Source organism: Lissotriton helveticus, chromosome 11, assembly GCF_964261635.1.
Source record: "Lissotriton helveticus chromosome 11, aLisHel1.1, whole genome shotgun sequence".
Lineage (NCBI taxonomy): Eukaryota > Metazoa > Chordata > Amphibia > Caudata > Salamandridae > Lissotriton > Lissotriton helveticus.
This window is the reverse complement of record NC_136072.1, coordinates 69,879,519-69,893,435: the sequence shown is the minus strand read 5'-3', so window position 1 is coordinate 69,893,435 and position 13,917 is coordinate 69,879,519. Positions and strand designations below refer to the sequence as shown.

The 13,917-nt window shown below is 46.9% G+C and overlaps 1 protein-coding gene across 1 annotated transcript in view; it reads right to left on the bottom strand.

Moving 5' to 3' along the window:
- LOC144791478 (eukaryotic translation initiation factor 4 gamma 1-like) overlaps positions 1 to 13,917 on the bottom strand; it is a 324,564-nt gene that overhangs the window by 14,760 nt on the left and 295,887 nt on the right. The window contains exon 18 of the mRNA XM_078666169.1: positions 5,279 to 5,360. Within this exon, the coding sequence (XP_078522295.1) occupies positions 5,279 to 5,360 (82 nt within the window). The remainder of the gene's footprint in view (positions 1 to 5,278; positions 5,361 to 13,917) is intronic.

The window sequence follows — 13,917 nt, the reverse complement described above, 5'->3', positions numbered from 1 at the left end:
ACCCGGTCCCTTGATGTTTTAATGGGACTGGTTCTATCACTCCTTTCTCCAACAGAGAGAGAACTTCTTTTTTTTAGAAGGGTATGATGTTCCTGTGACATTGTGTGTGATCTTGGAAGAATGTTTGGGGGAGTGTCTGTAAGTTCCAGGCAGTAACCATATTGGATAATTTGTAAAACCCATTTGCCTGATGTGATGTTGTTCCAGACGGGGAGAAATTGAGAGAGACGTCCCCGTACAGGAGTGGAATGATCAGGGCTAGCGAAAGGAAGTCACTGTTTGTTATTTGAAGGGAAGTGTGGGTGGAGTTGCCTCTGCCTCTTGCCTTACCATTCTTTCCTCTAAAACCTCCTCTAAAATAGTCTCTTGATGCGGTCCCTTGTATGAGGAGGAGGACTTTTCTGTGTTAATATTTTTGGAGCCGACCCTGTAAAAGGAGCACCGAAAGGAACCCCTAATCTCAGGTAACTGTAAAGCCACCATGGACTTTGAGACCTCAGTGTCCTTCATTTTTTCCAGCGAGGTGTCAACTGCTGGACCAAAGAGGTGTTCCTTATCAAAAGGCTTATTCAGAATCGATGCCTGTACCTCAGGTTTGAAACCTGAAATTCTCAACCATGCGTGTCTATGTAGCAGTACCCTGGTATTTAATGTGTGCGCTGCAGTGTCTGCTGCTTCTAATGTGCACATGATGGAGGTATTGGTGATAAGTTTGCCCTCCTGGATAAGATCATTTGCCTTAGATTTGTGCTCATCAGGCAGAAACTGCATACGTTTTTCTAGCTCATCATAATAAGCCCTATCATATCTGGCTAGCAAAGCCTGAGCATTAGCAATGCACCAGTGATTAGCTGCTTGTGAAGCTACCCTTTTGCCAGATGCATCAATTAACTTGGACTCCTTATCAGGAGGAGGGGCCTCATCTGAGGTCTGTGAGTTAGCTCTCTTCAGAGCATTATAAACCACAAGAGAGTTTAAGGGCAACTGACTCTTGATGTAGGCAGGCCAGTAGGTGCTGGCTTATATGTCTTCTCAACCCTGGGCATGATGATTCTTGCCCTTACAGGATCTTTAAAAACCTCACCTGCATGCTTTAGCATCCCTTTAAGCATTGGTAGTGTATGTGTAGTTTTCTGAGTGGAGCTTAACACCTTGGCTGATAAGGCAATTCCTGCTGGGTGCTGACATTTTTGAAATCCCATTGATCATGACGAGCTCACCTTGTCATTAGCACAGCTCCAGTGTGCCTCATGACGAGCTGAGCTCGTCATGAGCATGGAACAGGTTAAGGTCTCAAACAAGAAGTCCTCCTCTAAAGCTTCCTTATGTAGTTCCACCCCATGGTAATGAGCAGCCCTATTAAGAAGCTCAATGTAGCCTATATTGTCGTCAGGTGGTGATGGCCTGGACGGGTATAAGTCAGGGGCAGTGTGTGGATCTGTATCATATTCCTCCCATGGGTCAAAATCTTGTGGCCTATCCTCATCTCCATCCCCTTCATCCTGTGGGTCAGGTGATAGTGGTGGTGGCAAATTAGTGGGTGTGATGAGTAATTGAGGAATAGTAGTGGAAGGAGGTGGCACATATGGTGGTGAAGGGTTTGTGCCCACATTCCTTTTCTGCAGGGGCATGTGGTGGTCATCCTGTTGGCCCAATTAAATTTTTCAGGCAATTTGGCATGAATATGTACAGTATCTTGGTTAATAACTAGTTCTTTTTGTTTCGGATCCGAAGGTGGAACATCAGACCCAGGTTCTTTTGTCGGAGTCATTTTATCTTTACTTGCAGTTTTCGGCGTCAAAAGTTACAGCTCCGAACTCTTCAGTACCAAAGATTTAGGCTTCGACAAAGATGGAACATGGACCAAGACGTGCTTAGATTTCGGCGCAGAGGATTTCGGCTCGTCATGGGACCGACCCGAGCCGGAAAGCTTTTATTTGTGTTTCAACACCAGGCCCGCGGGAGGGGGTGCTGAAAACATTTATCTTCATGCAGACCTTGCAAAGGAAGGATCGGAGTCTTTGGTTGCTGGGGCAAAGAGGGTCTCTGTACTCGCAGTACGCTGACCCGGTGTAACTTGCTCCTCTTCTTCCACGTTGGAATCAGCCTCGGACACAGAGATATGTTCCTCTTCCTCGGCTCCTTGAGGGTGTGTTTCTTCTCGGTCGGAATATTCGCCGAAGATGTAAGGTATGGAGCCGCCTTGGTGTTGCATCTCGAGACATCAAGCAAGGCGGTCACGAAGCGTCTTCTTTGATCGAAATGACTGGCACGCATCGCAGTCTTTCTCATCGTGTTCCAGGAACAGACTGCACACTTCATACAGGTCGGTGCGTGGACACTTGGCACGACAACCGGGACAGAGCTTGAATGGAGTCCGTTCCATCAACTGCTAGCGAGCCTGGCGTGGGTAGGTCCAACGGCCCTCCATGAGTTTTCTTATCGAAGATGTTTGATTGTAAATGATACGCAGAGAATGGGAAACGCGACCGAGAAACAATACAGTTGAGGTTAGTGGATTGCGCTTCAAAGGGAACCCGAGAAATGGTGCCAAACCGGAGCGCAGCAACTTACGTCTGAACCCGATGGTGGAATAAAACAACCTAACAATGGAGTCGATGCCAATGCGCTCTATCACCAAAAGGAGGAGTCACCTACCTCGTGACTGGAAAAGACTTCTTCGAACAAAAACAAAGAGCAAACATCCGGACCCAACACTAGATGGCAGTCTATGCTCAGCATGTGATCTACAGCTCACATGCCTCGAACATAGGGTTATCGGTTCAAAGGTAAGTATTCTGTTGTGGGAGTTGGGTTTCTGGGGTTAGCCTCAGGGGTCCCCCAGGGTCAAGGATGCACTCCTGTTACACCCTCGGCGGCACTAGGGGGCCAAGCACAGAGTGCTGAGGCCAAATTTTGGCCAATGAGGGATAGGGGGACTCTGGTTGGTGGTTGCTAACGAGCAGGCCACTGGGTTGTGGGAGCAAAGCTCCTGGACTTCAGCTCAAGGCAAATGGGGGTCAAGCCAGCACAAAAGTTGCACCCTCTGCGGCACTGGGGCAGCCTGGAGCAGAGTGCTATTTTGGCGTCGGGCACCCTATAGCTTTCAATGGGGAGTCCGGATTTACAAACACACTGCCAGCTCGGGGATGAAGATCTTCTGGGTGCAACCACCACTTGGAGAGGTTGGGTGCATGGGTGCCTTTTAGGGTCGGATCTTCTTACCAGCTCCTGGTCATGGTTGGGGGGGAACCTTCTGTTTTCAGGCTGCAGGCGTCGGCTGGAGGCAGGTCAGGGGTCACCGGATCTCGGGTCAGGATCGCCAGGGAGAACTCTTGGTGTTGGGCCACTCAAACTCGGGCTGTGGGCGTCGGGTGCAGACTCAGGGACTTTGCCAGATGACTGATCTAGACCAGGGCAGTGGGTTGTAGGCATGGCGCACACAGATGTGTGCTATGTCGACTCTTCACTTTATTCTGCACCAAAACACGCAGCCTGCAAAGGCAGTGTGTGTGTGTGTCAAGGTACAGGACCTCTAAGGGTGGCACAATAAGTGTTGCAGCCCTTAGAGGCCTTCTCTGATCACAGTGCCTTGGGTACCTGTGGTGCCATTTACCAGGGGCTGACCTGTGGCCAGAGATGCCAATTGGGTTTAGGCTTCAATGCAGTTTTAGGGAAAGAACATAGGCCCTGGATACCTGATTAGCAGGAGCCGAGGGCACACTCAGTCAGAGCACATCAGCAATTCAGAAAAAAGTGGGAGCAACCATGCAGAAAGAGGGCACTTTTTCACAACCATTTACAAGTGACTCACATGTGGCCAATGAGTGCAAATTGGGTTTTGTATCAATGCAGTTGAGAGAAATAACCTAGGCCCTGGGTACCTGGTTGGCAGGAACTCAGTGCACACTCAGTCAAAGTACATCAACAGTTTGGCAAAATGTGGGAGCAACCATGCAAAAAGAGGACACTTTCTTACAGCTGATTGTCATTGAACTGGCCCATTTCCATATTTCTTGAGCCCAAACCGGTCCTAGGATGCTTGTTTCCAGTCCAAGGAAGACCTGGCCTGGCAGTTCTGGCTGGACTGTTCCCATTGGGCGCGGGGTCGAGACTGATTTGCATATGGCTGGGTCCAAACTGGAATGGCATGGTGAGCAAAAAAACACGATGGATTTAGGCCCAGATCTCTGTACTGGGGTGAATGTATGACATTGTTCTGCATTCTGTTCATTAACTGTTCTTTTTGCATTTCTGCTTTGAGGCGTCTTTTACTCCGCCTCGAGGGTCCTTTCGGCATCTGAGGCTGAGTAGATCCTCTTCTTGGGAGTAGTGGTCCCTCTGTGGCCTCTCGTTCGGCACCTGCCTTCGTTGATTTAGATGATCTTCCCTCGTCTGTATCCCTGGGCAGGGATCCGTGGGGTTCTCTTGGGTTGTGGCTGACCTTCGGTTGCCATTTTCTTCAATGCCTTGGCTGCCTTTAGCACCTTTTTTTTCTGGTCCTTGGTTTCCGACAGTTGAGGGTTTCTTACCTTGTCTGTCTTCTGTGTCTTTAGGCGCTTTCTCCGCTGTACGCCTCTTATTGGTATCCCCTTCGAGGATTTTGACGTTGGATTCTTTCAGGGATTTCATCCAAATCTTCGGAGTGCCTCCCGTTGCTTCCAGACCAAACGATAGAAAAAAAGAATCTGAAGAGGACTACCACGCACAAGAACTTCCCACGCACAAGAACTTCCTGAGCGCCATCTGACGTCACACTAAGGATAGACCTAGCACCAAATGGTGGTTGACGATGCCCCAAGCCAAAAAAACGAAAAAAAGGAATATTCCCTACCCAATCACTAGATGGCAGAATAATGCACAGCATGTGAAACCAGAAAATGATTCATGCTGCAAAACCCAGTTTCCTACAGGTATACAGACTGTATTCTGCCCTAAATTTTACAATTCAGGAAGTGCAGCAAGTTACCATTTCCTATATACAGGACACTACTAAAAATAATCAACAACTGCACCAGTATCCAATTAAGAGATCACATTGTGTGTTTAGCTATTTTCTGACCAATTATTTCTTTGTTAGGTAGGAGTTGAAAGAAACACTTAGTGACACTCCATGCAGGATTAGCCAACCTGTTTACATAGACCACTAATAATTGGACAACTACTATGTTTCATAGGAAGTTTTTTTTTTCCAACAAACTGTTAAATGTGAACTTCACAATGCTGTTCACTTCCCCCCAAGAAATTGCTGGTCACAGTCTCACGCACAGTTACTTACAAACTATCGCAGAGTGGCACACTGATGTCATCAGGGCACGAACAAACGTATTTGATGAAAGCTGCTGCTTACTCAAGTTGCCCTGCAAAGAAGACAGATTGTAACATTAGCCATCAAGAAGAACGCTGGAAGAGAGAAGACCTCTGGAAAGAGAGATAAATGAGGCTAGTACAGAGACTACAGAAATAGTAGGGCAAAGTATAGATGGATACAATAGTCAAGGACTGGACATGTTTCGATGAGGCCAAGAGATGCTGTGGTGGAATTTGTAGTAATGCAAGCTAAGTTAAGGTGTTAAGTCTTAACCCGTTGGCTGCGGCGGTAATTCCGCCGCAGCGCTAGGGGGGGGGGCCTCGCGGCGACGCCATGCTCGTGACGAAACCACTCCGTCACGAGCCTCGGGCGCGCTGTGCTTGTGACGGAGTGGTTCCATCACGGCCACGCCCACTCAGTAGAACGCGCCGCGCAGGTGCGGCGGCCGGGCTGTGACGGAACCACTCCGTCACCAGCACAGCGCGTCCGTGGCTGGTGACGGAGTGGTTGCTTCACCAGCAATGATGAGGTTAAGTAGCCACCATAACAAAAGACCTGTCTGGTAGCCATGTAGCAGATCTCCAGTGTACAGCCTGTTGAAAGATGCAAAGCGCATTAAACTAATATAGTTCAAGAGTAGGGAAACAAATAACTTACCTGTAACTTAGGTTCTCCACTGTTAGGATGTTTCCAAGATTCACAGGCTTGATTCACCCCCTGCTGTTGAGGTGGGAGTAGCAATGGTAACTTTACAAAAGCAGTCTGAGATCCTAGCAGCCCTAAAAGACTTTTAGACAGTGTCACATTAGTAGCCAGTTAGCATCAATAGAATGTCCTCATTACTCAAAAGGTAAGTAATCTGTGGTTTGAGCCTCTACCAGAAAGAGTGGTACACACGGTAAGTGACTTGCATGGCAGATGTCCAGGACAGGAACTCCGTGTGCCAAAGCAGTGGTAGCAGCTTAGACCCTGGAAAATGAGCTCACAGTCCTTCAGGAGGCTGCTTTTTGGCCAATGTACATAAGATCTTACTGCAGAGCACGATTGTAAGAAAGTGCCCTCTTTTTGCATGGTTGCCCCCACTTTTTGCCAAACTGCTGATGTACTTTTGAGTGTGCCCTGGGTTCCTACCAAACAGGTACCCAGGGCCTATGCTCTTTACCTAAACTACATTGAGACAAAACCCAATTGGTACTCTTTGGCCACGGGTCTGTCCCTTGTAAATGGTACCCTAGGTTCCAAAGGCACTGTTGCCAGGGAAGGTCTCTAAGGGCTGCAGCACTTATCGTGCCGCCCTTAGAGGCCCTGTACCTTAACACACACTGACTTTGCAGGCAGAGTGTTTTAGTGCAGAACAAAGTGAAGTGTTGACATGGCATACATCCCTGTGTGCCAAGCCAACATCCCACTGCCCTGGCATAGGTAAGACACCCCTCTAGCTGGGTGCACTATACCAGTGGTGAGGGTGCAGGTGCATGAGCCCTGTACCCCTACAGTGTCTAAGCCAGTTCTTGGACACTAAGTGCAGAAATGCCACTGAGAGTAAACGGTAGTGGGAGTTTGTCATTACGAACTCTACAGTAACATAATGGCTATACTGAAAAGTGGGAAGTTTGGTATCAAACTTCTCAGCACATTAAACCCACACTGATGCTAGTGTGAGATTTAATGAAAAATGCACACAGAGGGAATCTTAGAGATGCCCCTGAAAAACAACCTAACATTGTCCTGGCTGAGTGGCTGCTCACCAGCTGCCACCACCAGACATGTTTCTGGACCCCTAGGTCGAGAGACTGCTGCTCTCGGGTGTCTGAAACAATGCACATCCTGAGACGAGGTGCCAAGCCTCCTCACCCAGGATGAGCAGGGTCCACAAAGGGAAACCTCCAAAGGCCTTTGTGAGCTACCCCTGGCCTTTGCTGCTTCTAGCAACTGGCCTCCACCAGTTCTGACCCCCATTCTGGGCGGGAGAATCGGTGGGAAGGGAAAACCAAGTGAGGAAGGGAGGTGTGCCCACCTTTGCCAACCCCACCCCTCAGGTGGGGGAGGCGAAGTGAAGCACAACTCTCAATCCTGCCATCTTGCAGATGGGGGACCCAGCCAAACAGAGGCATATGGCTTCCTCCCACTTGAGGGTGGCATAATACAGGGTGTACCCACCCCAAAGAAGGGAGTCATTGGTCCCAACTTTCACTTACCTGTAACGTCCCTAAATCTAGTATTTAGGGGCACCACTGAACCTTGCCTCCTCAGACAAGAACCGACCAAGAAGAAAAGAAGGACGAAGGAGCTGTGCTGAAGCTAAGAGGGAGGAACACGCCTACTGACTTGGTCCCAGCCCTACCGGCCTGTCCCCACCTCGAACCTGCAACAGCCAAATCCTAGTGATCCTGCAGTTGGCAGTCTCAAGAACCAGTAGGACCTGCTCTGCCTTGCAAACAAAAGACTGTCTCCCGTAAGCCCCAGATTTGATCACCAACAGACTCTGGCCTCAGCCAAAACATAGAGTCTGCACCACTCTGCACCTGATGCCTATGGCCCAAGTTAGAGTGGCTCAACACCACAAGGTCCCCATGGTGACCCTGGATGGAGATCTGGTTATCTCTGACCTGCCTCAATACTCCAAACGACACCTGCTGTCTCTTTCTAGAGGACCTCCACAACCAAAACCGGAGCTGGTAAAAAAAACAACACCTAAAGACACCCCTGCACCCGACATCCCATGGCCTTGGGTGGCCTAACCGACTGTGTCCCCGCTTTCCCACTTACCTCTCTAGCCGGTGGCCACCTCCAAGAGATCTTCGTCCCCGAGCCTGCAGTCTTTGTTGCAACCGGAGAATCCCCATTGAAAACAGGGCACCAAATGCCAAACCAGCACCCTGCACCCAGCAGCCCCAGCGCCGCTGCTGGTGTACTTTGGGTGCTTATTCGGATCCCATTTTGCCTAAGCCTAACACCAGGAGCTTTACTACCACAACCTGGTGCCCTACTTGTGAGCAGTACAAAAGGGGGTGGTGATGGATGGAGCATCTGAACCAATCAAACACTCACATGCAGTCAAAAGATCTGGGTTTGATCCATCACCGTTCTTTAGCCCACTCTGCCACCCCAGTTCAGACATGGCTATATGCAAATCAGTCTGACCCTGTGCCTCATGGGAACAGTCCAGCCCGAACTGCCAAGCCATGCCTTCCCTGGACCGGAAACAAGCTTCCGAGGACCGGTTTCTGGCATTACAGCCGTCTTCAGCCCGGCTTGCTTGAATCCATTGGCAAAGTGAGCAAGGGACTCACGTCTGAGCATACCCTGCCACACTTATGGCGGCCAAAGCAGTTCAAAAGGGGGTGGTGATGGACGGAGCATCTGAACCAATCAAACACTGACACCCAGTCAAAAGATCTGGGTTTGATCCATCACCGTTCTTTAGCCCACTCTGCCACCCCAGTTCAGACATGGCTATATGCAAATCAGTCTGACCCTGTGCCTCATGGGAACAGTCCAGCCCGAACTGCCAAGCCATGCCTTCCCTGGACCGGAAACAAGCTTCCGAGGACCGATTTCTGGCATTACAGCCGTCTTCAGCCCGGCTTGCTTGAATCCAGTGGCAAAGTGAGCAAGGGACTCACGTCTGAGCATACCCTGCCACACTTATGGCGGCCAAAGCGGTACAAAAGGGGGTGGTGATGGACGGCTTGTTTCCGGTCCAGGGAAGGCACGGCTTGGCAGTTCGGGCTGGACTGTTCCCATGAGGCACAGGGTCAGACCGATTTGCATATGGCCATGTCTGAACTGGGGTGGCAGAGTGGGCTAAAGAACGGTGATGGATTAAACCCAGATCTTTTGACTGGGTGAGAGTGTTTGATTGGTTCAGATGCTCCGTCCATCACCACCCCCTTTTGTACCGCTTTGGCCGCCATAAGTGTGGCAGGGTATGCTCAGACGTGAGTCCCTTGCTCACTTTGCCACTGGATTCAAGCAAGCTGGGCTGAAGACGGCTGTAATGCCAGAAACCTGTCCTCGGAAGCTTGTTTGCGGTCCAGGGAAGGCATGGATTGGCAGTTCGGGCTTGACTGTTCCCATGAGGCACAGGGTGAGACTGATTTGCATATGGCCATGTCTGAACTGGGGTGGCACAGTGGGCTAAAGAACGGTGATGGATTAAACTCAGATCTTTTGACTGGGTGTGAGTGTTTGATTGGTTCAGATGCTCCGTCCATCACCACCCCCTTTTGTACTACTTGTGAGCAGCCATCAACCGGAGGCCCCTTATCCCCCATTGTATAACATTGGGCCTCAGGACTCTGTACCTGGCCGTCATAGTGCAGCTGATGGCGTTCTGAGGGTGCATCCTCGACCCTGGGGAAACCCTGGTTCTAACCCCAGAATACCAACTCCCACAAATAAGTATTTACCTGCAAACAGTTAACTCCATTTTTCTCCATAGGAATACATTGACTGTTTTTCCTTGAAAATTGTTTCAAGTGTGGAGTTGGTTTGTATGGAACACTGAAAACCTGCATATGTACTAAAAGTGAACGGGGCTTGGGAATCACCTATTTGATGAATTTTTGATGGTTAGAAGGGTGGCCTGGGTGGGTAAATCTGTAAAAGGTATGGCCGGGGATAGCATAGTTATTAGCTTTAGGTCTCCCAAGCTAGTTAGTTGTATTCTAGAAAGAGCAACATCACCCTTTATTAGGGAAGACGTTATAAACGTCCTCCCCTTGGGTTTTTCTACCGAGCTAGCTTATTTAATAGAGGGTGTACCCATAGGTATCAGGGTCAAATGTTGGGACCAATCAACTACGTTGTCCCAACTCGTAACAGATATGAGGCTCTGAGTTCTCTGGAAGAAAACGACTGACTGGGTTACCCATTTCAAGATTGTAATTGTGTGCACCCAGTTAATAGGGATTCAGAAGAGATGGCCCTCATCAAGCCTAGTGAGCAACAGAGGGTATTTCAATTGGATAGAAACACTCCCCTAGGTGGTCAACCTCCAAATGGAATTATTAAAGAGGCTGATGAAAGTTCCCTAGCAATAAATCAAGAGGAAATGAGTTTACAAATAGTTAGGGCTGATATATGTGACGAGGAACGATCTAGTGTGGTGCAAAATGGGGGAGTTATTCAGAATGAGGAATGTAACTTCTGCCTTATTTCATCGAACATAGCTGGCTTGAAAAATAAACTACAGTCAACGGATTGGCGGTCCTTTATCGATACCAATGATATTGTGGTTTTACAAGAGTCTTGGTTAGTGGACCCGGTATTTAGACCTGGTTATATTACTTTTTACAAACCTGCCATTGCAGCGCAAAGGGGGAGACCGATGGGGGGGGCTTATTATCTGGGTAAGGCAGAGTGATAGGTATTTAGTCCAGCAGCTGGATACTGAAGGAAATGGTATTTTGGTAATTAAGATAAGAAAAAATGGTGCAAAGGACCTTATAATTATCAATGTATATGCAAGAGGGCTACCCGGAGGGAAAAACTGCACTTTTGAACCATTAGTCACAAATGATATTGATTTAGGTTATGAAGAAGATCTGCTATGGGAAATTGCCCAATTATCTTTGGCCCCGATTAAGAAATGGTCGGAGGTGGCCATACAACTTAAAGTTATATGCCTGGAGCATGGACTTAGAGCGACCAATGGGAGGACCTTGTCAGATAAGAATGGGTCCCCAAATTAAAGTTGTGGGACAAGAAGTAGCCGTATTGACTACATTCTTGTTAATAAGGAATCTAGGCCAAATTTAATCGATATGACCATTGTGGAGTGTGATAATAACCCCCTGGTGCTGAAGACGGTATGTGTGGGTAAGACTTTAGATCAAGTGCCCCGACCGGGAGTAGAAATCTATTTAAGTAATGACACCAGAAGAGTAAAATGGTCGAAAATAATATTAGAACATGACCAGTTGGAGGCTATAAACACCTTGGTGTCCAAAGCTACGGCAGACCTCATAAACTGTCAGGATAATCCAGGAAATGAGTCCAAAATTACACTGGTACGTAATGATTTTTTTAACAAGCTGAAAGGTTATTTTATTTCTAAAATATTAAAGAAGAAAGAGCCCGCAAAGGTATCCGTAGATTCATGGTATGGGAATACATGCAGGGTGGCTTACAAAGCATTAGCTCTGGAAATTAGATCTAAGAATAGGGACAGCATCTACCAAGCTCGAGCAGATTATAAACTGGCTCAATTCAAAGCCAAAAAAGAATGGGATGAAGATCACTGGCATGAGTTGTATGTTGCCAGCTTAGATAGAAATATGGTCGGATTTTGGCACTTGTTGAAGTGGGGTAAGGGTAGAACTAGCCAACCACCTACAAATCATTAAGCGCCCGAGCAATGGGTCTTGCATTTTAAAATATAATTTGCTGAGGAATATGGAGTCTGTGATTTACCACAGGGGCACTTGGATATTCAAGCTTATATTCCTATACTGTATTTTACCAAACAGGAAGTAGAAGCCGCCCTAAATAGTGTACGAAGTGGCAGAGCTCCTGGGCTTGATTGTGTCCCTGCAGATTTGTTTCTGCATAATAAGGTACTTTGGGTAACATATATACAGATTCTAGCAAACTCAATTGCAAAGGGTTCCCCAATTCCTGAGTCTTGGAAAGGTCCGGAGATTTTACCTATTTTTAAAAAAGGGGATAGGTCAGATCCGAGTAACTACAGGCCTATTAGTTTAATTGACTGTTTACAAAAGGTGACGGCTAGGCTTGTGCTGAGCCGCATCCAAGACTGGATCGATGAATGTAACATCCTATCCCCTTTACAGGCGGGGTTTCGCTCACACCAGAGTACCATTGACCAGGTTTTTAGATTTGTTTTAATGTCGCAATCCTTAATGCGGGAGATTATATGCCGCTTTTGTAGACCTAAAATCGGCTTTTGACTTGGTTCCTAGAGCCAGGCTGTGGGATGTTTTAGCTGAACAGGGTTTGCCCAGGGACTTGTTGGCTTTTCTGATTAAATTACATGAAGCAAACTTTGCCCAAGTCCGTTGGAGCCAGCATGGCCAAGTGACTGACAGATTTCAGGTCGAACGAGAGGTCAGGCAGGGGTGCGTATTGGCACCGACATTGTTTTCACTTTATATTAATAGGGTGACGAAGTACTTTGATAACCAACCTACTGAGTCCCGATTTTAAATGGTAGTAAAATACTTTTGTTAATGTTTGCCAACGACACCCTGCTAATCAACAACCCAGCAAGGCCTGCAGATGGCTATAGAAAGGTTCGAGTTGTTTTGTAAGGACTATGGTCTCATAATAAATGTAGACAAGACTAAGTTCATGGTCTTTCATAAGCAGAAAATAGTAAAAGGGATAGTTACCATGAACAATGCTATACTTGAGCAGGCAAACGTTTTTACTTACCTTGGAATTACACTAAGTTCTAAACTTAAGTGGAATTCACATTTGGACATGTTATTGCTTAGACATGCAAAATTGTCTGGAGCTCTGTTAAAAGAACACCGGCTATCCCACACCAAGCCGATTGCCCCTATATTGAAAATGTATAATGCAAAAATTACAGCATCTGTATTGTATGGGGCAGAATTATGAGGTTTTAGTAATCTAGCTGCACTCTCAACCTTGCGAAACAAATTTATGAGGGCTGTCAAGGGCTTACCACAATCCACTCCTCTTTTACCGCTTTATGATGATCAGGGAAGCCAGTATTTGGAGGATGTGGCTTGTTTTAGACCCATGGCCTACTGGAGGAGGCTCTGGGTTACCCCTGAGCTTTCCGAGTATGCCAATGCTCTCTTGGAGGTCAGGGATGCAGCTGGTGTGGGAAAAATGTTGTGGTCTAAGCAGGTTAAGGCAACACTGTGTGACCTGGGGCTGAATATGTTGTGGCAAAATCCAACTAATGTTACATTTACGTCCCGTAAAGAACTTAAGGGGCTATACTGGAATATGGTTATAATGAAACGCTTTTCGTCCATGACGAGCATGTCCCTGTCAAGGGCTTTCTTAGAGACCAAACATGTACCCGTTTACGAAAAGTATTGGGACATTATAACGGTTCCATGTGATAGGAAATGGTACCACCAATTTAGGATAGGCACTCTTCCTATCAAATCGTTTACAGGTAAATGGGGTACAGGTTCCAGTATGGACTGCCCGTTTTGTCCAACTCATCTGGAATCTATTGCCCACATATTTTTTATTTGCCCAGTCTATAGGAATTTGAGGTATAAATGGTTAAAGCCGATTTGTCATATGAAGCCTTAAGGATTTTAAAAACAGATGGTAATGAATTAAATATAATCGCTATTGTCAAATTTTTACATGGCATGTGGATAATCCGTGCCTATGGTATGAGTAATCAATGAAAATAAGAGATGTGACTGTATTAATAGTTTTATTGATACCTGGTTTATAGATGGTGGCTGTTTTATGGAATTATTCTTTTCATAATGAATTTTATATTAACTTATTGTATTTATGTATGTCCGGAATATGTAACCTTAGATCATTTCTATGGGGATCTGTATTTTGTAAGGATGAATTCTAATGTTTTTATGGTTATTGTTTTAAAAATGTAAATGTCTTTTATGATTATGTAATTGAATAAA